The sequence below is a fragment of the Ranitomeya variabilis genome, chromosome 4, assembly GCF_051348905.1.
Source record: "Ranitomeya variabilis isolate aRanVar5 chromosome 4, aRanVar5.hap1, whole genome shotgun sequence".
Lineage (NCBI taxonomy): Eukaryota > Metazoa > Chordata > Amphibia > Anura > Dendrobatidae > Ranitomeya > Ranitomeya variabilis.
Genome location: NC_135235.1, coordinates 619,710,572 through 619,737,396, shown reverse-complemented (window position 1 = coordinate 619,737,396; position 26,825 = coordinate 619,710,572). Strand labels below are relative to the sequence as shown.

The window sequence follows — 26,825 nt, the reverse complement described above, 5'->3', positions numbered from 1 at the left end:
ACCTGAAAACCCATCTCTTCAGGAAAGCCTACAGCCCGCAATAACCATCCTGCGCCTAACCAGCAAAGCTGCCGCCTCACCACCACCAGAGCTGCTGCACCCCCGACCTTCTGTCTCTTCCCCATTATCCCGTATAATGTAAGTCCACAAGGACAGGGTCCTCTACCCTTCTTACCAGTCTGTCATTGTAAATTTGTTTACTGTAAACGATATCCATAATTCTGTATGTAACCCCTTTCTCATGTACAGCACCATGGAATTAATAATAAATAAATACTAATAATAGTGGCCACTTCATATATGGGCTAGCATAGAGAATGTCAAGATTACAGAATACACAGTACAAGTATGCTCCCACATAATGTGCCCGCTACCGTTCATATAGGACGCATGATGGCCATTGCTTACCGTCTTATGGCCACGTCTGCGTCTTCCTTCCTCAGACCCTTCACAGCGGCATAAATCTCAAGATGTTCCCGTACGGTCAGGCTCGGCCACAAAGGGCTCATCTGAGGACAGTAGCCAAGGAAGCCAGTGGACTCATCCGTCTTGTGGGACACTGGAGATCCGACGCCGCACAGCTCTACCTGCAAATGATGGTGGAGTACTGTACAGCGATGACGTGCATTTGGCCTTTCTGCACTCCCACCAATGCAGCTCCTCATCCAATCCCTCCCTGTGGCTTTGGTGCTTTCTGTTCTTGGGTGTCGCAAAGGACTTCCTCTTCCAGATCTTAAGTTCCGGATCTCCGGCATCAACTAGCTCTTGGGTGACGCAGTATGGCCATATTCATCACTAGTTATGAACTCAAGTCCTCGTTACTCGAGTTTGCCCAGGGTGCTCTGGTATGCAAAGAGTATCTCGGGTGCTAGGGTGACATATTTGATTCCCTGCAGCTGCATATTTCAAGGCTGTTAGTCACAAAACATGGGGAGATTGCCTGACATACACGGGCAATCCCCACTCGTTTGTAGCTGTCTAATAGCCGTTAAATATGTGGCCGTGGGCACTCTAGCAACAGCAATACTCCGTGCATACCCGAGAACCCTGGGCAAACTCGAGTAAAGAGCATTTGTGCTTATCACTATTCGTCACCAGCGGGGTCTTGTAGGTGATGACCGAAGATTCAGAAGAAGACGTCCGTTTCCAACCCTGAAGAAATGGAGACACTGGAGGTGAAGAGAAGACTGGATGACCAGGCAGGGCACTTCGATTGGTGAGCGGCGTTGTGAAAATATATATTTTTTCACCCTTCATTTATTACCCACTGGCACTCGGAGAGATCTCAAAGCAAAATGTGACATATTCGATCCATATTGAATAAATTTGAGTGAACTAACAAATCGTAAATTTTGGCAGGTTTGCTCATTATTACCCATAACCCATCTACAGGATATAGGAGCAGTACAAACAATTCTCTTATGTGGAACTATCACAGCGTTTTTTGTGTTTTCTGGTTTATTTCCACATTTATCAACCTCTGTGGACCTTAAGGATACTCACATTTCCTGCAGTTGGTTCCTCCTCGCCCGCCAGCAAGTACACAGATGTGGTTTTCCCTGCTCCATTGGGCCCTAATAGACCAAGCACCTCACCTTTAAATACAAAGACAAGCAGACAATCACATCATCCGGTGCATCAGTCATGGAGTGTAACTTTGGCTTTGGGTAATGGGACTATAAAATTTCAACAAAGTTGTAAAAATAATTTTTGAAACAAACCTTTTTTGACGTGAAATGAAATATTTCTCATTGCTACTTTGGTCTTTTTCCGGAGCCGGGAGCAGCCCCTCCTGACTAAATATTCTTTGCGCAGGTTGTTGACAGTAATCACTGGATTCTAAAAAGGGAAAAAAAAGTTAAAATAATAATTTCTAGGGCCGGGAAATCCATTCTAGATACTATTTGCCAATGGGATGTGTCCTCAACACATGACCTGTTGTCATGATCCATTCCGGAGTTTAGTCCTGTCTGCTCTTTCTCTGGCTGGATCATGTCAAGGGTTAACTTTGCTCTGCCTCATTCTGGGATCAGGTTTACTATTTTGTTCTCAAGTATCCTGAGGGTGGTGTCAGCTATAGTTCTGCCTTCGGCGTGTGAACCTGACTCTGGAAGCCCTTGATTTGTCCTGCTGTGAACCCTGACTTGTCCTGTGCCTGTTATCTCCCTCTGTCTGTCCTTTCCCAGCGTTTGTCTGTTGATCTGCTTGATTCTCCGGTTCTGACCACTTGGCTTGACTATTGACTCCGTTTCAGTTTGTCCCTATTGTACCGTATTTTGCCCGTCCTGGTTTACTGATCTCTTGCTACGTTCTGACTATCCATTCTGTCTAAATCCTTTTGTACTGTTGTGCTATCTCATGCTCTGACTCGGCTTTTCTGACCACTCTCTCGCCACTAGGTGGCATCGGTTCTGCTGCTCAGTGTGTGCAGTCTCGCTTTCCTATCAAGCTCCCCCTGGTGGAAGTTGCGCTGTACTGCACTGCAGCTGCATGACATAGCTGACCATACATTTAAGTAGATTTTTGCATTTTTTTTCTCTGCTCTGTTTGCTATGGATCCGCTCCATAGTTTGGCAGATCAAATGGACAGTTTGACAGTTATGATACAAGTCCTGTTTGTTGTTACAGAGGGCCTTGTCCTCGTCTCATAACCACCTGCAAAGGGAGCTTTCTGACACCATTAAATTGTTGCAGACTGACTGTAAGTACTCTGACACTGTTGTTGTCTCTTTGCACTCTCCTGAACCTACAGTTAAGCTCCCAGATACCTTCTCTGGGGAGAGGGAGAGATTTCATACTTTTATACTTCATACGCCACCCAGTTCCCTGCTGGAGGCCATGACCCAGGCCAATCGTATGGACTGGAGGTTACAGAAGAGAATTATCCAGCGTGAGATTCCTGTTTTGCCTGCCGAGTCTGATGTGATGTCATTCAAGGAGACTATGGAAGTTGGTGCCACCAATTTCAAGGAGAAGGAGAGGAGACGGCGATGTGATGGGAAGTTATGTTTTTATTGTGGAGATCCGGGACATTGGGAGGACTCCCCCTCTTGTCCATCAAGTAACAAGCTGCCGAGTCTGGGTGATGGTCTAGGAGGTAATCCAGATTCTCAGGTACCATTTTCATCATTTCAAAAAGTTTTGTTGGAGGCGGAACTGTGTTATGGAGGTGGTTTTGCATCCACTTCAGCGTTTGTGGACTGTGGATCTTCCATGAACTTCATTGACTTCTAGGAATTTAGGACCTGAGGGATGACGTCACGGCTTCTGATTGGTCGCGTGGCGGTCACATGAGCGGCACGCGACCAATCAGAAGCCGTGACGTCATGGAAGGTACTGAACGCGCTCATTTTAAACAAAGCAGGCTGCCGGTTACCAGCGGTGATGTCCAAGCTGCGTCGGAGAGGTGAGTATATCAATATTTTTTATTTTAATTCTTTATTTTACACATTAATATGGTTCCCAGGGCCTGAAGGAGAGTTTCCTCTCCTTCAGACCCTGGGAACCATCAGGGATACCTTCCAATACTTGAGTCCCATTGACTTGTATTGGTATCGGGTATCGGTATCGGATTAGATCCGATACTTTGCCGGTATCGGCTGATACTTTCCGATACCGATACTTTCAAGTATCGGACGGTATCGCTCAACACTACTGATAACACCTCTATATACATAGAGTGACTGCAGATTTTAGTCATAAATGTGGACAACCCCTTTAAGTAATTCACAGATGACGCATTATCTTTAAAGAGTAGCCACATCCAATAAGAGGCACAGGAGAGGTGGTTTAGTTCCTTCTGGAAAAGGACTTATTTGCATTATTTCCCCTGTATGACTCCTCAATGAAACCCAGCCTCCTCTCAGCCCTCTGCTACAGCCTTGCAGTTTGGTTCACACACAAACCCATCTCTAAAGAGGTGCAATCATGTGGATCAGCTGATCACTGACTCCTGGAACCCAGCGAGCACCAGGTCTGCAGTCTATGAATGATTACCTCTTCCGCACATTTGGAAGCCAACAAAGTGTCATCCTCAGGTTCTTCCAGCGCCTCGGGGTTTTCCTTCACTTTGGTTTTCTGCCTGTAGGTTCTAGAATGACAGGAAGAAATCATTTTGCAGAATGATGGGATGATAGACTGGGATACTGTTTTTTTTTTTATCAACCTCACCAACCGACTGCATCCTCTGATCATATATTTGTCCAAAACTACAGATGTAGCAGAGCTGAGTGTGTCACTGAACAGTTTCTTGCATGCTAGTAAACCAGTTCAATACCGGTCCATTTTCCCCCATTCATTTATTTTACGCAGTGTGCCCTCCTTAAAGTCATAAAACATCTTTAGGGGGCATCATAACATTTAAATACACTTTTGTTTCATTTCCCCTGTAACTGGAGCTGATATATTAGCCCCAGTTACAGGACAAAACCATCTCCTGATGGAGACTGCAGAGCTGATCTGGTTCTGTTTGGATCCAGCAGCTCCTGTTCCTTTCCGGCTCCCAACAATCACATGATTGCAAAACTCACTAAACTATTGCACAAAAATTTGGCCTCATGGGTAATGATATCTGAATCATCTGGAAAATAAGAATTACACAAAACCTGAAAATTGGATCTCTCCTGATGGTTTTCTTCCCGAAGAACCACTCCAGGCCCCATAGAATCCCGAAGAATAAGATGATATGAATCAAGGGCTGGAAGTTGAAGACAAAGGTGGAGATGTCAAAGAGTGATGTAGAAAGCACAAGAACATGGCGAGAGCATGCAAGATCCGTGTCCGGGTTGGTGCTCCTGGCGGTTCAACACTTGGAACAAACTTCATGGATTCAGAGCAGTCTTCAAGAAAGGAAACATCTGGCTTTACCATTGCCCTGTTCTCCCTTGAAGCATGAGACTGCACCAGTTGGGTATTGGTACTTTACCAGGACGTCCCCTGTGTGTAATATAATGTGGGTGGTAAGAAGCATACTCACCATTATGATAATGTAGTAGTCAACTGCAAAATCGGAATCAGGATCGAGATCGTAAAACATCTGGAGCAAAATAAAAAAATTCATAGTATAACTAACATTGACATGTGCATGGGAAGCAAAGGGTTACATCTTTTACAGTTGCGTGCATGCCAAAAAGGATTTTTTGAGCATATATTGGATTCCTGGGCCAACAATCAGCACCCAGAGAACCCAGGCAAGTGCGAAGGTCCAATGCGCCTCTCTTCAGTTTTAGCGCATGTGCACACAACATTTGGCAGATTCCGCCAGGAAACATAGCGCACAGCAATGTAACATTGAGGTTGCTGTGCACATGATCAGTCTTTTGTTACTTTTAACCTCTACAGGGTTTTAAACCGTGAATCGGATAAATGAAAAGACATGCTTCGGGCAGCTTCGTTTGGAAGCAGCCCCCTCTTTATAGTTCAAACAACAGAAAAAGGACATCAATGAAAAAAATGAGAGTAAAGCCAGGAAAAAATTCCCGAAGCTGCGTAGCCTACGAAAATCTTGTCAATATAAAGTCGTGATGTGAACATACCTTTACATCGACTCCATAAATGTATACATTGAAAATATGAAGAGAGCACAGGAGCTGATTGCTGGCTGTGTAATACCACCGGTATAATCCCTTACAGTGGCTTGCGAAAGTATTCGCCCCCTTGGCTTTTTACTTATTTTGTTACATTTCAATCTGTGTTTAAATATTTTTGTAATCCGATTTGTGTGAGATGTATCAGCACTAGTGTTGAGCATTCCGATACCGCAAGTATCGGGTATCGGCCGATACTTGCGTGTATCTTAATTCCGATACCGAGATCCGATACTTTTGTGGTATCGGGTATCGGTATCGAAACAACATTAATGTGTAAAATAAAGAATTAAAATAAAAAATATTGCTATACTCACCTCTCCGACGCAGCCTGGACCTCACCGAGGCAACCGGCAGCGTTCTTTGCTTAAAATGCGCGCGTTTCCTGCCTCCCGTGACGTCACGGCTTGTGATTGGTCGCATGCCGCCCATGTGGCCGCGACGCGACCAATCACAGCAAGCCGTGACGTAATTTTCAGGTCCTGAATGCCTAATTCTAGGCATTCAGGATTTTAAAATTACGTTACGGCTTGTGATTGGTCGCGTCGCGGTCACATGGGCGACGCGACCAGTCACAAGCCGTGACGTCACGGGAGGCAGGAAACGCGCACATTTTAAAATTACGTCACGGCTTGTGATTGGTTGCGTGCCGCCCATGTGACCGCGACGCGACCAATCACAGCAAGCCGTGACATAATTTTCAGGTCCTGAATGCAGAATTAGGCATTCAGGACCTGAAATTACGTCACGGCTTGCTGTGATTGGTCGCGTCGCGGTCACATGGGCGGCACGCAACCAATCACAAGCCGTGACGTAATTTTAAAATGTGCGCGTTTCCTGCCTCCCGTGACGTCACGGCTTGTGACTGGTCGCGTCGCCCATGTGACCGCAACGTGACCAATCACAAGCCGTAACGTAATTTTAAAATCCTGAATGCCTAGGATTAGGCATTCAGGACCTGAAAAATACATCACGGCTTGCTGTGATTGGTCGCGTCTCGGCCACATGGGCGGCACGCGACCAATCACAAGCCGTGACGTCACGGGAGGCAGGAAACGCGCGCATTTTAAGCAAAGAACGCTGCCGGTTCCCTCGGTGAGGTCCAGGCTGCGTCGGAGAGGTGAGTATAGCAATATTTTTTATTTTAATTATTTCTTTTACACATTAATATGGATCCCAGGGCCTGAAGGAGAGTTTCCTCTCCTTCAGACCCTGGGAACCATCAGGGATACCGTCCGATACTTGAGTCCCATTTACTTGTATTGGTATCGGGTATCTGTATCGGATTAGATCCGATACTTTGCCGGTATCGGCCGATACTTTCCGATACCGATACTTTTAAGTATCGGACGGTATCGCTCAACACTAATCAGCACTAAATAATCTAAGTTGATGAAGTGAGAAAAACGTAGGCATAACTTAAATTTATGGGAACAAATAACTAAAAATTGGCATGTGCATACAGTTGTGTGAAAAGTGTTTGCCCCTTTCCTGCTTTCCTATTCTTTTGCATGTTTGTCACACTTAAATGTTTCAGATCACTAAACAAATGTAAATATTAGACAAAGATAACACAAGTAAACACAAAATGCAGTTTTTAAAATGAAGGTCTTTATTAGTAAGTGAAAAAGAAATCCAAACCTACAGGGCCCCCTAAACCTAACAACTGGTTGGGCCACCCTTAGCAGCAATCAAGTGTTTGCGATAACTGGCAATGAGTCTTTTACAACGCTCTGGAGGAATTTTGGTTCACTCATCTCTGCAGAATTGTTGTAATTCAGCCACATTGGAGAGTTTCCGGGCATGAACTGCCTTTTTAAGGTCATGTCATAGCATCTCAATCAGATTAAGGTCAGGATTTTGAATAGGCCACTCCAAAGTTTTAATTTTGTTTATCCAAAGCCATTTCTGGTGGACTTGCTGGTGTGTTTTGGATCATTGTCCTGCTGCATAACCCAAGTGCACTTCAGTTCGAGATCATGAACAGATGGCCGGACATTCTCCTTCAGGATTTTTTGGTAGACAGCAGATTTCATGGTTCAATTTAACACACCAAGTCTTCCAGGTCCAGCAAAACAGCCCCAGACCATCACACTACCACCACCATATTTTACTGTTGGTATGATGTTCCTCTTCTGAAATGCTGTGTTACTTCTACGCCAGATGTAATGGACATACACCTTCCAAAAAGTTCAACTTTTGTCTCGTCAGTCCAAAGAGTATTCTTCCAAAAGCCTCGTGGATCATTAACCCCTTAGTGACGGAGCCAAATTTTTGAAATCTGACCAGTGTCACTTTATGTAGTAATAACTCTGGAACGCTTCAACAAATCCCAGTGATTTTGAGACTGGTTTTTTTTGGGACACATTATACTTTATGTTAATGGTAAATTTAGGTTGATATGTTTTGTGTTTATTTATAAAAAACATCAGAAATTTGAGAAAAATGTAAAAAAAAAAGCAATTTTCAAACTTTGAATGATTATCCCTTTAATCCAGATAGTCATACCACAGCAAAATATTAATAAATAACATTTCCCTCATGTCGGCTTTACATCAGCACCATTTGTAAAACGTTATTTTATTTTGTTAGCATTTTAGGAGGTTTAAAAATGTAGCAGTAATTATTCATTTTTTCAAGGAAATTTGCAAAATTTATTTTTTTAGGACTTATCCATATTTGAAGTGCCTTTAGGAGTCCCATATATTAGGAAACCCCCACAAGTTATACAATTTTAAAAACAGCACCCCCTGCATATTGAAAACGGCGGTCAGGTAGTTTATTAACCCTTCAGTTGCTTTTCAGGAATTAATGCAAAGTGGCATGACCGAAATGAAAAAGTGTATTTTTTCCACCTAAATGCCTCTAACTTCTGAACAGATTACTACAGCCATCAGACTCTAAGGCCGCTATTGGGTCGTGAATTGCCATGGCAAACATCAGGACTGCACAATCATGATCTGAGGGCACCAATTAGGATAAAGAGGAAGCCCCCACACTCTGTTAACCATTTATAATGATGTAGTCACTATTGACAGCAGCATCTAAGGGGTTAAACAGATATGGATGGTGCAAACACTGATCGTGGCTAATTCAGCAAGTTGTCAGCTATAGTGTACAGCTGTTATGGACCTGGTGGTTAAGAACACTTGGAATGACCTGACAGGTAAACCTGAAATATAGGACAAGCTCTGGGGATGTGGGAACTTTACTGACCGCGACCCTGATCCTATCACACACACTATAGGCAGCCGTGGAGCGTACCTAACTCTCCCTAGACGCCTCTTCACAGCCTGAGAGCTAGCTACCCCTAGAGAGAAACAAAGCCTCACTTGCCTCAGAGAAATTTCCCCAAAGTAAAGGCAGCCCCCCACAAATAATGACGGTGAGTTAAGAGGAAAATACAAACATAGGAATGAAAACAGGTTTTAGCAAAGGAGGCCCACTAATACTAAATAGTAAGAAGATAGCAAGGGAACTGTGCGGTCAGTATAAAATACTACAAAAATATCCACGCAGAGAATACAAAAAGACCCTCACACCGACTCACGATGTGAGGGTGCAACTCTGCACCCCAGAGCTTCCAGCTAGCAAGAAAATAGCATATAAGCAAGCTGGACTGAACTTATCATATACTGAGAAACATTTTCCAAAAGCAATGAGCAAAAATGAACAAGCATGGACTTAGCTTCCGCTGGAGGAGACAGGTCACAAGAGAAGTCCCAGAGAGATCTGAACCAATACTGAATACATTGACAGCTGGCAACAAGTAAAGGTCTAGGTGGAGTTAAATAGGCAGCCAGCATAGCAGAAAACGAGGCAGCTGGGAGCCCAGCTAAAGACCAGCAGTATCACTCAAAGCCACCAGAGGGAGCCCACGAACAGAACTCAACAAAGTACCATTCATGACCACAGGAGGGAGCCCGAGAACGGAATTCACAACAGTACCCCCCCCTTGAGGAGGGGTCACCGAACCCTCACCAGAGCCCCGAGGCCGATCAGGATGAGCCAGATGAAAAGCACAAACCAAATCGGCCGCATGGACATCAGAGGCAACAACCCAGGAATTATCCTCCTGACCATAGCCCTTCCATTTAACCAAGTACTGAAGCTTCCGTCTCGAAATACGAGAATCCAAGATCTTCTCCACCACATACTCCAATTCTCCCTCAACCAACACCGGAGCAGGAGGATCAACAGAAGGAACCACAGGCACCACATACCTCCGCAACAATGACCTATGGAACAAATTATGGATGGTAAAAGATGCTGGGAGGTACAAACGAAATGACACAGGATTGAGGATTTCCAAAATCTTATAAGGACCGATTAAACGAGGCTTAAACTTAGGAGAGGAAACCTTCATAGGAACATAACGAGAAGACAACCAAACCAAATCCCCCACACGAAGTCGGGGACCCACACAGCGACGGCGGTTAGCAAAGCGCTGAGCCTTGTCCTGTGACAACGTCAAATTGTCCACTACGTGGTTCCAAATCTGCTGCAACCTGTCCACCACAGAATCCACACCAGGACAGTCAGAAGGCTCAACCTGCCCTGAGGAAAAACGAGGATGAAAACCAGAATTACAAAAAAAAGGCGAAACCAAAGTAGCCGAACTAGCCCGATTATTGAGGGCGAACTCAGCCAATGGCAAAAAAGTCACCCAATCATCCTGATCATCAGAAACAAAACATCTCAGATAAGTTTCTAAGGTCTGATTAGTTCGTTCGGTTTGGCCATTTGTCTGAGGATGGAAAGCCGAAGAAAAAGACAAATCAATGCCCATCTTAGCACAAAAGGACCGCCAAAATCTGGACACAAACTGGTACCCTCTGTCAGACACAATGTTCTCCGGAATATGCAAACGAACCACATTCTGAAAAAACAGCGGAACCAAATCAGAGGAGGAAGGCAATTTAGGCAAGGGCACCAAAAGGACCATCTTAGAAAAACGATCACAAACCACCCAGATGACAGACATCCTCTGAGAGACCGGAAGATCCGAAATAAAATCCATGGAAATATGCGTCCAGGGCCTCTTTGGGACAGGCAAAGGCAAAAGCAATCCACTGGCGCGAGAACAGCAAGGCTTGGCCCGAGCACAAATCCCACAGGACTGCACAAAAGAACGCACATCCCGCGACAAGGCCACCAAAAGGACCTAGCCACCAAATCTCTGGTACCAAAAATTCCAGGATGACCCGCCAACACCGAACAATGAACCTCGGAAATAACTCTACTGGTCCATCTATCAGGGACAAACAGTCTCTCCGGTGGACAACGGTCAGGTATATCGACCTGAAACTCCTGCAGCACCCGCCGCAAATCAGGGGAGATGGCAGACAGAATCACCCCCTCTCTGAGGATACCAGCCGGTTCAGGAACTCCCGGAGAGTCAGGCACAAAACTCCTAGAAAGGGCATCAGCCTTCACATTCTTAGAGCCCAGAAGGTACGAAACCACAAAATCGAAACGGGAGAAAAACAACAACCATCGAGCCTGTCTAGGATTTAGCTGCTTGGCAGACTCGAGATAAATCAAATTCTTGTGATCCGTCAAGACCACCACGCGATGTTTGGCTCCCTCAAGCCAATGTCACTCCTCAAATGCCCATTTCATTGCCAACAACTCCCGATTGCCAACATCATAATTACGCTCGGCAGGCGAAAACTTTCTAGAAAAGAAAGCACATGGCTTCATCACAGAGCCATCAGAGCTTCTTTGAGACAAAACAGCCCCTGCTCCAATCTCAGAAGCATCAACCTCGACCTGAAAAGGGAGAGAAACATCCGGCTGACGCAAGACAGGAGCCGAAGAAAACCGACGTTTCAACTCCTGAAAGGCCTCAACGGCCGCAGAAGACCAATTCGTCAGATCAGCACCCTTTTTGGTCAGATCAGTCAAAGGCTTAACCACACTAGAAAAATTAGAGATGAAGCGACGGTAAAAATTAGCAAAGCCCAGGAATTTCTGAAGACTCTTCACAGATGTAGGTTGAGTCCAATCATAAATGGCCTGGACTTTAACTGGATCCATCTCGATAGTAGAAGGGGAAAAAATAAAGCCCAAAAAGGAAACCTTCTGGACTCCGAAGAGACATTTAGAGCCCTTCACAAACAAGGCATTAGCACGCAGGACCTGAAATACCATCCTGACCTGCTTCACATGAGATTCCCAATCATCAGAAAAGACCAAAATATCATCCAGGTATACAATCATGAATCTATCCAGATACTCTCGGAAGATGTCGTGCATAAAGTACTGAAACACAGAAGGGGCATTAGAAAGCCCAAATGGCATCACCAAGTACTGAAAATGGCCTTCGGGCGTATTAAATGCTGTTTTCCATTCATCGCCCTGTTTTATACGCACAAGATTATACGCTCCTCGAAGATCTATCTTGGTGAAACAACTAGCCCCCTTAATCCGAGCAAACAGATCGGACAGCAGAGGCAAAGGGTACTGAAATTTGACCGTGATTTTATTAAGAAGGCGATAACCTATACAGGGTCTCAGAGAACCATCCTTCTTGGCCACAAAAAAGAACCCTGCTCCCAACGGTGACGAGGACGGGCGAATATGCCCTTTCTCCAAGGACTCCTTTATATAACTCCGCATAGCGGCATGTTCTGGCACAGATAAATTGAAAAGTCGACCCTTAGGGAACTTACTACCAGGAATCAAATTTATAGCACAATCACAATCCCTATGAGGAGGTAGGGCACTGGATTTGGGCTCATCAAATACATCCTGGTAATCCGACAAAAATTCAGGGACTTCAGAAGGAGTAGAAGAAGCAATTGACACCAAAGAAACATCACCATGTACCCCTTGACAACCCCAACTAGACACAGACATTGATTTCCAATCCAATACTGGATTATGAACCTGCAGCCATGGCAAACCCAACACGACAACATCATGCAAATTATGTAACACCAGAAAGCGAATATCCTCCTGATGTGCAGGAGTTATGCACATGGTCACTTGAGTCCAGTACTGAGGCTTATTCTTGGCCAATGGCGTAGCATCAATTCCCCTCAGTGGAATAGGAAACTGCAAAGGCTCCAAGAAAAAAACACAGCGCCTGGCAAACTCCAAATCCATCAAATTCAGGGCAGCGCCTGAATCCACAAAAGCCATAACAGAGTAGGATGACAGAGAGCAAATCAAAGTAACAGACAAAATAAATTTAGGCTGTACAGTACCAATGGTGACAGACTTAGCGAACCTTTTAGTGCGCTTAGGACAATCAGAGATAGCATGAGTGGAGTCACCACAGTAAAAACACAACCCATTCTGACGTCTGTGATTTTGCCGTTCAATTCTGGTCAGAATCCTATCACATTGCATAGACTCAGGCTTCTGCTCAGAGAACACCGCCAGATGGTGCACAGGTTTGCGCTCCCGCAAACGCCGATCAATCTGAATGGCCAAGGACATTTATTCATTCAGACCCGCAGGCGTGGGGAACCCCACCATAATATCTTTAAGGGCTTCAGAAAGACCCTTTCTGAAAATCGCTGCCAGGGCACACTCATTCCATTGAGTGAGCACAGACCACTTTCTAAACCTCTGGCAGTAAACCTTCGGTTCATCCTTACCCTGAGACAGAGCCAGCAAGATCTTTTCTGCCTGGTCTACTAAATTAGGTTCCTCATAAAGCAATCCAAGCGCCAGAAAAAACGCATCTACATTTAGCAATGCAGGATCTCCTGGCACCAGGGAGAATGCCCAATCTTGAGGGTCACCACGTAACAAAGAAATAATAATTTTAACTTGCTGAGTAGGGTCACCAGAGGAGCGGGGTTTCAGAGCATGAAACAATTTGCAATTATTTTTGAAATTCAAAAACTCCAGAAAACAAATCAGGAATTGGTATTCTAGGCTCTAACATAGGATTCTGAACTACATAATCCTGAATGCTTTGTACCCTTGCAGTGAGATAATCCACACTAGAGGACAGACTTTGAATGTCCATATCTGCAGCTGAGTCCTGAACCACCCAGAGATTAAGGGGAGGAGAGAGGCAAAACACACTGCAGAGAAAAAAAAAATGAGCTCAGAACTTCTCTTATCCCTCTTAGATGCATTAACACTTTATGGCCAGCTGTACTGTTATGGACCTGGTGGTTAAGACCACTTGGAATGACCTGATAGGTAAACCTGAAATATAGGACAAGCTCTGGGGATGTGGGATCTTTACTGACCGCAACCCTGATCCTATCACACACACTATAGGCAGCCGTGGAGCGTACCTAACTCTCCCTAGACGCCTCTTCACAGCCTGAGAGCTAGCTACCCCTAGAGAGAAACAAAGCCTCACTTGCCTCAGAGAAATTTCCCCAAAGTAAAGGCAGCCCCCCACAAATAATGACGGTGAGTTAAGAGGAAAATACAAACATAGGAATGAAAACAGGTTTTAGCAAAGGAGGCCCACTAATACTAAATAGTAAGAAGATAGCAAGGGAACTGTGCGGTCAGTATAAAATACTACAAAAATATCCACGCAGAGAATACAAAAAGACCCTCACACCGACTCACGATGTGAGGGTGCAACTCTGCACCCCAGAGCTTCCAGCTAGCAAGAAAATAGCATATAAGCAAGCTGGACTGAACTTATCATATACTGAGAAACATTTTCCAAAAGCAATGAGCAAAAATGAACAAGCATGGACTTAGCTTCCGCTGGAGGAGACAGGTCACAAGAGAAGTCCCAGAGAGATCTGAACCAATACTGAATACATTGACAGCTGGCAACAAGTAAAGGTCTAGGTGGAGTTAAATAGGCAGCCAGCATAGCAGAAAACGAGGCAGCTGGGAGCCCAGCTAAAGACCAGCAGTATCACTCAAAGCCACCAGAGGGAGCCCACGAACAGAACTCAACAAAGTACCATTCATGACCACAGGAGGGAGCCCGAGAACGGAATTCACAACAACAGCGGACAGCTGCTGGATTGTCACCTGTGTGGGGATGCTATCCTCTTATTTCTCAGGTCAGTTAAAAGACATATTGGCTGTCATTAAGGGGTTAAGATGTTTTCTGGAAAAACTTAGACGGGCATTTATGTTCTCATAGCTGTGTAGTGGTTTTCGTCTTGGAACTCTGCCATGTAGGTCATTTTTGCCCAGTCTTTTTCTTATGGTGGAGTCAGGAACACTGACCATAACTGAGGGAACAGTGGATGATAGGTGTCGCTCAACTGTATGAATGGGTGCTCTGAAGTATGACAGAAAGTCACATAAATGAAATATAATATAAACTTTGGCACTCCAAGTTGCAAGTTAATGAAAGTTTATATGTAAACATGAATCTCAGACATTCAAATTAAGACAACGTTTCGGCCCGTATGTGGCCTTTATGAAGGTAAGTCGGTAGCTGCCGTGACAAAATTTCAGAGTTTAGTAAAGTACTTATCTCCTCAGCAACAAGGAAGACTAGATCTTAGAGTCCTGCCGCGGCACCCACAGACCCTGGGGCCTTATCACAGCACCCACAGGTATGCATATCCACCTGATTCCACTTTACTAATCTCTGAAGCTTTGTCACAGCACCTACAGACTTAGGCCGGCGTCACACTCGGCGTAAGACAATACGGTCCGTATTTTACGGCCGTAATACGGCCGAAATACGGTGAAATGTTCCCAAAATAGTGATCCGTAGTCAGGGTGTGTCAGCGTATTTTGCGCATGGCATCCTCCGTATGTAATCCGTATGGCATCCGTACTGCGAGATTTTCGCGCAGGCTTGCAAAACCGACATCTAATGGATTTATGTGCTCAAATGTTCGGGAAAACATATATACAGTATATATATATATATATATGTCATTGAGACACATATATATATATTCTGTATTTAGATTTCATTCAGCGCGATATGTGTTAAAAGCCGGTAATTCAATTGCCGGCTTCTCATTTCTCCTGCACAAACCCGACAGGATATGAGACATGGTTTACATACAGTAAACCATCTCATATCCCCATTTTTTTTGCATATTCCACACTACTAATGTTAGTAGTGTGTATGTGCAAAATTTCAGCGCTGTAGCTGCTGAAATAAAGGGTTAAATGGCGGAAAAAATTGGCGTGGGCTCCCGCGCAATTTTCTCCGCCAGAATGGTAAAGCCAGTGACTGAGGGCAGATATTAATAGCCAGGAGAGGGTCCTTGGTTATTGGCCCCCCCGTGGCTAAAAACATCTGCCCCCAGCCACCCCAGAAAAGGCACATCTGGAAGATGCACCTATTCTGGCACTTGGCCACTCTCTTCCCACTCCCTGTAGCGGTGGGATATGGGGTAATGAAGGGTTAATGCCACCTTGCTATTGGAAGGTGACATTAAGCCAGATTAATAAAGGAGAGGCGTCAATTATGACACCTATCCATTATTAATCCAATTGTAGGAAAGGGTTAAAAAACACACACACACATGATTTAAAAGTATTTTAATGAAAAAAACACAGCGGTTGTTGTAATAATTTATTGTACTCTCAGTCCATCAGAAACACCCTCGCTTGGAAAAATAATAAACGCACAAGATACATACCTTCTGCTGTCAGATCAGGTCCCACGAAGTAATCCATCTGAAGGGGTTAACTAATATTACAGGCAGAGCTGCGATAAACCGCTCGCTCGTACCTGTAATCCCCGGGTGCTGAAAGGAAAGCAGTGATCTATACTTACATTCAGTTGCGGTGATGCGCCCCTGCTGGATGTTCTCATGAACTGCAGCCTGGGAACTTTTTCCCACGCTACAGGTCATATGAGGACATCCACCAGGGGGCGCATCACCGCGACTGAAGGTAACTATAGGTCATTGACCTACATTTCCTTCAGTCGCGGTGATGCGCCCCCTGGTGGATGTCCTCATATGACCTGTAGCGTGGGAAAAAGTTCCCAGGCTGCAGTTCATGAGAACATCCAGCAGGGGCGCATCACCGCAACTGAATGTAAGTATAGATCACTGCTTTCCTTTCAGCACCCGGGGATTACAGGCAGAGCGAGTGGATTATCGCAGCTCTGCCTGTAATATTAGTTAACCCCTTCAGATGGATTACTTCGTGGGACCTGATCTGACAGCAGAAGGTATGTATCTTGTGCGTTTATTATTTTTCCAAGCGAGGGTGTTCCTGATGGACTGAGAGTACAATAAATTATTACAACAACCGCTGTGTTTTTTTCATTAAAATACTTTTAAATCATGTGTGTGTGTGTTTTTTAACCCTTTCCTACAATTGGATTAATAATGGATAGGTGTCATAATTGACGCCTCTCCATTATTAATCTGGCTTAATGTCACCTTCCAATAGCAAGGTGGCATTAACCCTTCATTACCCCATATCCCACCGCTACAGGGAGTGGGAAGAGAGTGGCCAAGTGCCAGAATTGGCGCATCTTCCAGATGTGCCTTTTCTGGGGTGGCTGGGGGCAGATGTTTTTAGCCACGGGGGGGGCCAATAACCATGGACCCTCTCCTGGCTATTAATATCTGCCCTCGGTCACTGGCTTTACCATTCTGGCGGAGAAAATTGCGCGGGAGCCCACGCCAATTTTTTCCGCCATTTAACCCTTTATTTCAGCAGCTACAGCGCTGAAATTTTGCACATACACACTACTAACATTAGTAATGTGGAATATGCAAAAAAAAAGGGGATATGAGATGGTTTACTGTATGTAAACCATGTCTCATATCCTGTCGGGTTTGTGCAGGAGAAATTAAAAGCAGGCAATTGAATTACCGACTTTTCACTAACACCGCTGCGTATTTCTCGCAAGTCACACTGCTGGTCAGTGTGGAATCCGTATTTTTCACGCCCCCATAGACTTTCATTGGCGATTTTTTTGCGCAGTACGCTGACAAACGCAGCATGCTGCGATTTTGTACGGCCGTAGAAAGCCGTATAATACTGAACCGTAATATACGGCTAATAGGAGCAGCCCCATTGAGAATAATTGTGCCGTATGTTATGCGAGTTTTACGGACGTAGTTTCTGCGCTCTTACGTCCGTAAAACTCGCCAGTGTGACGCCGGCCTTACCTTGATAAATTCCACATACTGGCTGAAAAGTTGGCTAAATTTGAATGTCTGTGATTCAAGTTTACATATAAACTTATATTAACTTGCAACTTGGAGTGCCGAAGTTTATATTATATTTCTTAACTGAGGGAAATAAGTCTTGCATTTCTTTGGATACTGTTGTGGGCTCTTTTGTTACCTCTTGAATGAGTCATCGCTGCGTTTTTGTGGTAATTTTGGTCGACCAGCCACTCCTGGGAAAGTTCACCACCAGAGGCGTAGCTAAGGGTTCAGGCTAAGGGGGGCGAAACACCTCTGAGTAGGCCCCCCAACCTGAGTAACAGTGTGCAGTTGTGGATCATCAAGTCATTGGTTGGCTGCAGAGCTCCCATGACATCCAATTCAAAAAACATCACAGAAAAAAGCAGCCATATTTTAAAACACCAGGTCAGATTACCAATGTACTAGCAGGATGCCCATTTGCAAAATATAGCTGAAACAACCACTCACACGCCGATCATTCATTGAGAGGGTGTTTGCTTAGTATTATAAATACACACGAATAAGGCTTGCATAGAGCGCCAGTCATACACAGGTAGTGCACAGTATCTGGCTTCAGCCTATTAGTGACCCCACATTATTAGAGCAGGTGGGCTGCCCAGCACAACATAAGTGCAACCCACAAGGACAAAAGCCCCAAGTTCTCCAGACCAACACTAAAGGTTCCAGCTGTATCCGTAACAAAAATGAAAAAATGTACAAAAATTTAATATTGTTTTTTTGAAGAAGTAATGTTTTACTACTTCAAAAAAAGAATACAAAAAGATGCAGCTGATAAATCAAGTATCAGCAGATGACTGGGCTGTAACTGATATTAAAAATCTCTATACAAACACCCACACTGATATTACCGCCATATGGTGAATATATAGTGGCAGATATCAGTCTTAAGGCCGGCGTCACACTTGCGAGTGTGATGCGAGAAACTCGCAAGAGTCTCTGGCATCAATACCCGGCACTGCCGCCGGCACTCGGGAGCAGAGCGTGTGGTTGCATAGAAATACATGCAGCTGAATGCTCCGGTCCCGAGTGCTGGCAGCAGTGCCAGGTATTGATGCCAGAGACTCTTGCAAGTTTCTCGCATCACACTCGCAAGTGTGACGCCGGCTTAAAGAACATATCTACAATTACAATGCAGTTATAGAAACTTACAGGTGATGCTCTTTCTAATGGAGTCGTTCACTTTTCCAATCTATCAAACCAGGCACAGATTGCCACGATGCGGCTGCAGAGATTACAACAAAGACACATTTGACTTATCACATTTCCAGCCCCGTCACCATCTATCCCCAACCTGCACAACTTCCACATCTTGCTGACACCCCAATACTGAGCCGCTGCTGCCATATGTGTCCCTATTACTGCACCTGATACCCCAATACTGAGCCGCTGCTGCCGTATGTGTCCCTACTACTGCCCCTGATACCCCAATACTGAGCCGCTGCTGCCGTATGTGTCCCTATTACTGCACCTGATACCCCAATACTGAGCTGCTGCTGCCGTATGTGTCCCTATTACTGCCCCTGATACCCCAATACTGAGCCACTGCTGCCGTATGTGTCCCTACTACTGCCCCTGATACCCCAATACTGAGCCGCTGCTGCACCTGATACCCCAATACTGAGCCGCTGCTGCCATATGTGTCCCTATTACTGCACCTGATACCCCAATACTGAGCCGCTGCTGCCATATGTGTCCCTATTACTGCACCTGATACCCCAATACTGAGCCGCTGCTGCCGTATGTGTCCCTATTACTGCCCCTGATACCCCAATACTGAGCTGCTGCTGCCGTATGTGTCCCTATTACTGCACCTGATACCCCAATACTGAGCCGCTGCTGCCGTATGTGTCCCTATTACTGCCCCTGATATCCCAATACTGAGCCACTGCTGCCGTATGTGTGCCTATTACTGCCCCTGATACCCCAATACTGAGTCGCTGCTGCCGTATGTGTGCCTATTACTGCCCCTGATACCCCAATACTGAGCCACTGCTGCCGTATGTGTGCCTATTACTGCACCTGATGCCCCAATACTGAGCATCTGCTGTATGTGTCCCTATTACTTCACCTGATACCCCAATACTGAGCTGCTGCTGCACCTGATACCCCAATACTGAGCCGCTGCTGCCATATATGTCCCTATTACTGCCCCTGATATCCCAATACTGAGCCGCTGCGGCCGTATGTGTCCCTATTACTGCCCCTGATACCCCAATACTGAGCCACTGCTGCCATATGTGTCCCTATTACTGCCCCTGATATCCCAATACGGAGCCCTGCTGCCGTATGTGTCCCTATTACTGCCCCTGATACCCCCATACTGAGCCGCTGCTGCCGTATGTGTCCCTATTACTGCCCCTGATATCCCAATACTGAGCCGCTGCTGCCATATGTGTGCCTATTACTGCCCCTGATACCCCAATACTGAGCCGCTGCTGCCGTATGTGTGCCTATTGCTGCCCCTTATACCCCAATATTGAGCCGCTGCTGCCGTATGTGACCCTATTACTGCCCCTGATATCCCAATACTGAGCCGCTGCTGCCGTATGTGTGCCTATTACTGCACCTGATGCCCCAATACTGAGCATCTGCTGTATGTGTCCCTATTACTGCACCTGATACCCCAATACAGAGCCACTGCTGCTCCTGATACTCCAATACTGAGCCGCTGCTGCCGTATGTGTCCCTATTACTGCCCCTGATACCCCAATACTGAGCCGCTGCTGCCGTATGTGTCCCTATTACTGCACCTGATACCCCAATACTGAGCCACTGCAGCCGTATGTGTCCCTATTACTGCCCCTGATACCCCAATACTGAGCCACTGCTGCCGTATGTGTCCCTATTACTGCCCCTGATACCCCAATACTGAGCCGCTGCTGCCATATGTGTCCCTATTACTGCCCCTGATACCCCAATACTGAGCCACTGCTGCCGTATGTGTTCCTATTACTGCCCCTGATATCCCAATACTGAGCCGCTGCTGCCGTATGTGTCCCTATTACTGCCCCTGATACCCCAATACTGAGCCGCTGCTGCCATATGTGTCCCTATTACTGCACCTGATACCCCAATACTGAGCCGCTGCTTCCATATGTGTCCCTATAACTGCCCCTGATACCCCAATACTGAGCCACTGCTGCCGTATGTGTCCCTATTACTGCCCCTGATACCCCAATACTGAGCCGCTGCTGCCGTATGTGTCCCTATTACTGCCCCTGATACCCCAATACTGGGCCACTGCTGCCATATGTGTCCCTATTACTGCCCCTGATACCCCAATACTGAGCCACTGCTGCCGTATGTGTTCCTATTTTTGCCCCTGATATCCCAATACTGAGCCGCTGCTGCCGTATGTGTTCCTATTACTGCCCCTGATATCCCAATACTGAGCCACTGCTGCCGTATGTGTTCCTATTACTGCCCCTGATATCCCAATACTGAGCCGCTGCTGCCGTATGTGTCCCTATTACTGCCCCTGGTACCCCAATACTGGGCCACTGCTGCCGTATGTGTCCCTATTACTGCCCCTGATACCCCAATACTGAGCCACTGCTGCCGTATGTGTTCCCAATTTTGGACCCTGATATCCCAATACTGAGCCGCTGCTGCCGTATGTGTTCCTACTACTGCCCCTGATATCCCAATACTGAGCCACTGCTGCCGTATGTGTCCCTATTACTGCCCCTGATACCCCAATACTGAGCCGCTGCTGCCATATGTGTCCCTATTACTGCCCCTAATACCCCAATACTGAGCCACTGCTGCCGTATGTGTTCCAATTACTGCCCCTGATATCCCAATATTGAGCCGCTGCTGCCGTATGTGTTCCTATTACTGCCCCTGATATCCCAATACTGAGCCGCTGCTGCCGTATGTGTCCCTATTACTGCCCCTGATACCCCAATACTGAGCCACTGCTGCCGTATGTGTTCCTATTACTGCCCCTGATATCCCAATACTGAGCCGCTGCTGCCGTATGTGTCCCTATTACTGCCCCTGATACCCCAATACTGAGCCGCTGCTGCCGTATGTGTTCCTATTACTGCCCCTGATATCCCAATACTGAGCCGCTGCTGCGGTATGTGTCCCTATTACTGCCCCTGATACCCCAATACTGAGCCACTGCTGCCGTATGTGTCCCTATTACTGCCCCTGATACCCCAATACTGAGCCGCTGCTGCCGTATGTGTCCATATTACTGCCCCTGATATCCCAATACTTAGCCGCTGCTGCCATATGTGTGCCTATTACTGCCCCTGATACCCCAATACTGAGCCGCTGCTGCCGTATGTGTGCCTATTACTGCCCCTGATACCCCAATACTGAACCGCTGCTGCCGTATGTGTGCCTATTACTGCACCTGATGCCCCAATACTGAGCATCTGCTGTATGTGTCCCTATTACTGCACCTGATACCCCAATACTGAGCCGCTGCTGCACCTGATACCCCAATACTGAGCCGCTGCGGCCGTATGTGTCCCTATTACTGCCCCTGATACCCCAATACTGAGCCACTGCTGCCATATGTGTCCCTATTACTGCCCCTGATATCCCAATACGGAGCCCTGCTGCCGTATGTGTCCCTATTACTGCCCCTGATACCCCAATACTGAGCCGCTGCTGCCGTATGTGTCCCTATTACTGCCCCTGATACCCCCATACTGAGCCGCTGCTGCCGTATGTGTCCCTATTACTGCCCCTGATATCCCAATACTGAGCCGCTGCTGCCATATGTGTGCCTATTACTGCCCCTGATACCCCAATACTGAGCCGCTGCTGCCGAATGTGTGCCTTTTACTGCCCCTTATACCCCAATATTGAGCCGCTGCTGCCGTATGTGACCCTATTACTGCCCCTGATATCCCAATACTGAGCCACTGCTGCCGTATGTGTCCCTATTACTGCCCCTGATAACCCAATACTGAGCCACTGCTGCCATATGTGTCCCTATTACTGCCCCTGATATCCCAATACGGAGCCCTGCTGCCGTATGTGTCCCTATTACTGCCCCTGATACCCCAATACTGAGCCGCTGCTGCCGTATGTGTCCCTATTACTGCCCCTGATACCCCAATACTGAGCCGCTGCTGCCATATGTGTCCCTATTACTGCCCCTGATATCCCAATACTGAGCCGCTGCTGCCATATGTGTGCCTATTACTGCCCCTGATACCCCAATACTGAGCCGCTGCTGCTATATGTGTGCCTATTACTGCCCCTTATACCCCAATACTGAGCCGCTGCTGCCGTATGTGTGCCTATTACTGCACCTGATGCCCCAATACTGAGCATCTGCTGTATGTGTCCCTATTACTGCACCTGATACCCCAATACAGAGCCGCTGCTGCTTCTGATACCCCAATACTGAGCCGCTGCTGCCGTATGTGTCCCTATTACTGCACCTGATACCCCAATACTGAGCCACTGCAGCCATATGTGTCCCTATTACTGCCCCTGATACCCCAATACTGAGCCACTGCTGCCGTATGTGTCCCTATTACTGCCCCTGATACCCCAATACTGAGCCGCTGCTGCCATATGTGTCCCTATTACTGCCCCTGATACCCCAATACTGAGCCGCTGCTGCCGTATGTGTCCCTATTACTGCCCCTGATACCCCAATACTGAGCCGCTGCTGCCATATGTGTCCCTATTACTGCACCTGATACCCCAATCCTGAGCCGCTGCTTCCATATGTGTCCCTATAACTGCCCCTGATACCCCAATACTGAGCCACTGCTGCCGTATGTGTCCCTATTACTGCCCCTGATACCCCAATACTGAGCCACTGCTGCCGTATGTGTTCCTATTACTGCCCCTGATATCCCAATACTGAGCCGCTGCTGCCGTATGTGTCCCTATTACTGCCCCTGGTACCCCAATACTGAGCCGCTGCTGCCGTATGTGTTCCTATTACTGCCCCTGATATCCCAATACTGAGCCGCTGCTGCGGTATGTGTCCCTATTACTGCCCCTGATACCCCAATACTGAGCCACTGCTGCCGTATGTGTCCCTATTACTGCCCCTGGTACCCCAATACTGAGCCACTGCTGCCGTATGTGTCCCTATTACTGCCCCTGATACCCCAATACTGAGCCGCTGCTGCCGTATGTGTCCATATTACTGCCCCTGATATCCCACTACTGAGCCGCTGCTGCCGTATGTGTGCCTATTACTGCCCCTGATACCCCAATACTGAACCGCTGCTGCCGTATGTGTGCCTATTACTGTACCTGATGCCCCAATACTGAGCATCTGCTGTATGTGTCCCTATTACTGCACCTGATACCCCAATACTGAGCCGCTGCTGCACCTGATACCCCAATACTGAGCCGCTGCTGCCATATGTGTCCCTATTACTGCACCTGATACCCCAATACTGAGCCGCTGCTGCCGTATGTTTCCCTATAACTGCCCCTGATACCCCAATACTGAGCCACTGCTGCCATATGTGTCCCTATTACTGCCCCTGATACCCCAATACTGAGCCGCTGCTGCCGTATGTGTGCCTATTACTGCCCCTGATACCCCAATACTGAGCCGCTGCTGCCGTATGTGTGCCTATTACTGCACCTGATGCCCCAATACTGAGCATCTGCTGTATGTGTCCCTATTACTGCACCTGATACCCCAATACTGAGCCGCTGCTGCCATATGTGTCCCTATTACTGCCCCTGATACCCCAATACTGAGCCACTGCTGCCATATGTGTCCCTATTACTGCCCCTGATATCCCAATACGGAGCCCTGCTGCCGTATGTGTCCCTATTACTGCCCCTGATACCCCCATACTGAGCCGCTGCTGCCGTATGTGTCCCTATTACTGCCCCTGATATCCCAATACTGAGCCGCTGCTGCCATATGTGTGCCTATTACTGCCCCTGATACCCCAATACTGAGCCGCTGCTGCCGTATGTGTGCCTATTACTGCACCTTATACCCCAATATTGAGCCGCTGCTGCCGTATGTGACCCTATTACTGCCCCTGATATCCCAATACTGAGCCGCTGCTGCCGTATGTGTCCCTATTACTGCCCCTGATACCCCAATGCTGAGCCACTGCTGCCATATGTGTCCCTATTACTGCCCCTGATATCCCAATACAGAGCCCTGCTGCCGTATGTGTCCCTATTACTGCCCCTGATACCCCAATACTGAGCTGCTGCTGCCGTTTGTGTCCCTATTACTGCCCCTGATACCCCAATACTGAGCCGCTGCTGCCATGTGTCCCTATTACTGCCCCTGATATCCCAATACTGAGCCGCTGCTGCCATATGTGTGCCTATTACTGCCCCTGATACCCCAATACTGAGCCGCTGCTGCCATATGTGTGCCTATTACTGCCCCTTATACCCCAATACTGAGCCGCTGCTGCCGTATGTGTGCCTATTACTGCACCTGATGCCCCAATACTGAGCATCTGCTGTATGTGTCCCTATTACTGCACCTGATACCCCAATACAGAGCCACTGCTGCTCCTGATACTCCAATACTGAGCCGCTGCTGCCGAATGTGTCCCTATTACTGCCCCTGATACCCCAATACTGAGCCGCTGCTGCCGTATGTGTCCCTATTACTGCACCTGATACCCCAATACTGAGCCACTGCAGCCGTATGTGTCCCTATTACTGCCCCTGATACCCCAATACTGAGCCACTGCTGCCGTATGTGTCCCTATTACTGCCCCTGATACCCCAATACTGAGCCGCTGCTGCCATATGTGTCCCTATTACTGCCTTTGATACCCCAATACTGAGCCACTGCTGCCGTATGTGTTCCTATTACTGCCCCTGATATCCCAATACTGAGCCGCTGCTGCCGTGTGTGTCCCTATTACTGCCCCTGATACCCCAATACTGAGCCGCTGCTGCCATATGTGTCCCTATTACTGCACCTGATACCCCAATACTGAGCCGCTGCTTCCATATGTGTCCCTATAACTGCCCCTGATACCCCAATACTGAGCCACTGCTGCCGTATGTGTCCCTATTACTGCCCCTGATACCCCAATACTGAGCCGCTGCTGCCGTATGTGTCCCTATTACTGCCCCTGATACCCCAATACTGGGCCACTGCTGCCGTATGTGTCCCTATTACTGCCCCTGATACCCCAATACTGAGCCACTGCTGCCGTATGTGTTCCTATTTTTGCCCCTGATATCCCAATACTGAGCCGCTGCTGCCGTATGTGTTCCTACTACTGCCCCTGATATCCCAATACTGAGCCACTGCTGCCGTATGTGTCCCTATTACTGCCCCTGATACCCCAATACTGAGCCGCTGCTGCCATATGTGTCCCTATTACTGCCCCTAATACCCCAATACTGAGCCACTGCTGCCGTATGTGTTCCAATTACTGCCCCTGATATCCCAATATTGAGCCGCTGCTGCCGTATGTGTTCCTATTACTGCCCCTGATATCCCAATACTGAGCCACTGCTGCCGTATGTGTTCCTATTACTGCCCCTGATATCCCAATACTGAGCCGCTGCTGCCGTATGTGTCCCTATTACTGCCCCTGGTACCCCAATACTGGGCCACTGCTGCCGTATGTGTCCCTATTACTGCCCCTGATACCCCAATACTGAGCCACTGCTGCCGTATGTGTTCCAAATTTTGGCCCCTGATATCCCAATACTGAGCCGCTGCTGCCGTATGTGTTCCTACTACTGCCCCTGATATCCCAATACTGAGCCACTGCTGCCGTATGTGTCCCTATTACTGCCCCTGATACCCCAATACTGAGCCGCTGCTGCCATATGTGTCCCTATTACTGCCCCTAATACCCCAATACTGAGCCACTGCTGCCGTATGTGTTCCAATTACTGCCCCTGATATCCCAATATTGAGCCGCTGCTGCCGTATGTGTTCCTATTACTGCCCCTGATATCCCAATACTGAGCCGCTGCTGCCGTATGTGTCCCTATTACTGCCCCTGATACCCCAATACTGAGCCACTGCTGCCATATGTGTTCCTATTACTGCCCCTGATATCCCAATACTGAGCCGCTGCTGCCATATGTGTCCCTATTACTGCCCCTGATACCCCAATACTGAGCCGCTGCTGCCGTATGTGTTCCTATTACTGCCCCTGATATCCCAATACTGAGCCGCTGCTGCGGTATGTGTCCCTATTACTGCCCCGGATACCCC

General features: G+C 47.2%; 1 protein-coding gene across 1 annotated transcript in view; it reads right to left on the bottom strand.

Annotated features, from left to right (window-relative positions):
- The window catches only part of LOC143766073 (ABC-type organic anion transporter ABCA8-like), a 153,761-nt gene that overhangs the window by 11,227 nt on the left and 115,709 nt on the right, over window positions 1-26,825 (bottom strand). The window contains exons 27-32 of the mRNA XM_077253456.1: window positions 4,976-5,035; window positions 4,605-4,696; window positions 3,997-4,090; window positions 1,722-1,839; window positions 1,504-1,595; window positions 409-587 (exon numbers count right to left, since the gene is read on the bottom strand). Coding sequence (XP_077109571.1) covers window positions 409-587; window positions 1,504-1,595; window positions 1,722-1,839; window positions 3,997-4,090; window positions 4,605-4,696; window positions 4,976-5,035 — 635 coding nt within the window. The remainder of the gene's footprint in view (window positions 1-408; window positions 588-1,503; window positions 1,596-1,721; window positions 1,840-3,996; window positions 4,091-4,604; window positions 4,697-4,975; window positions 5,036-26,825) is intronic.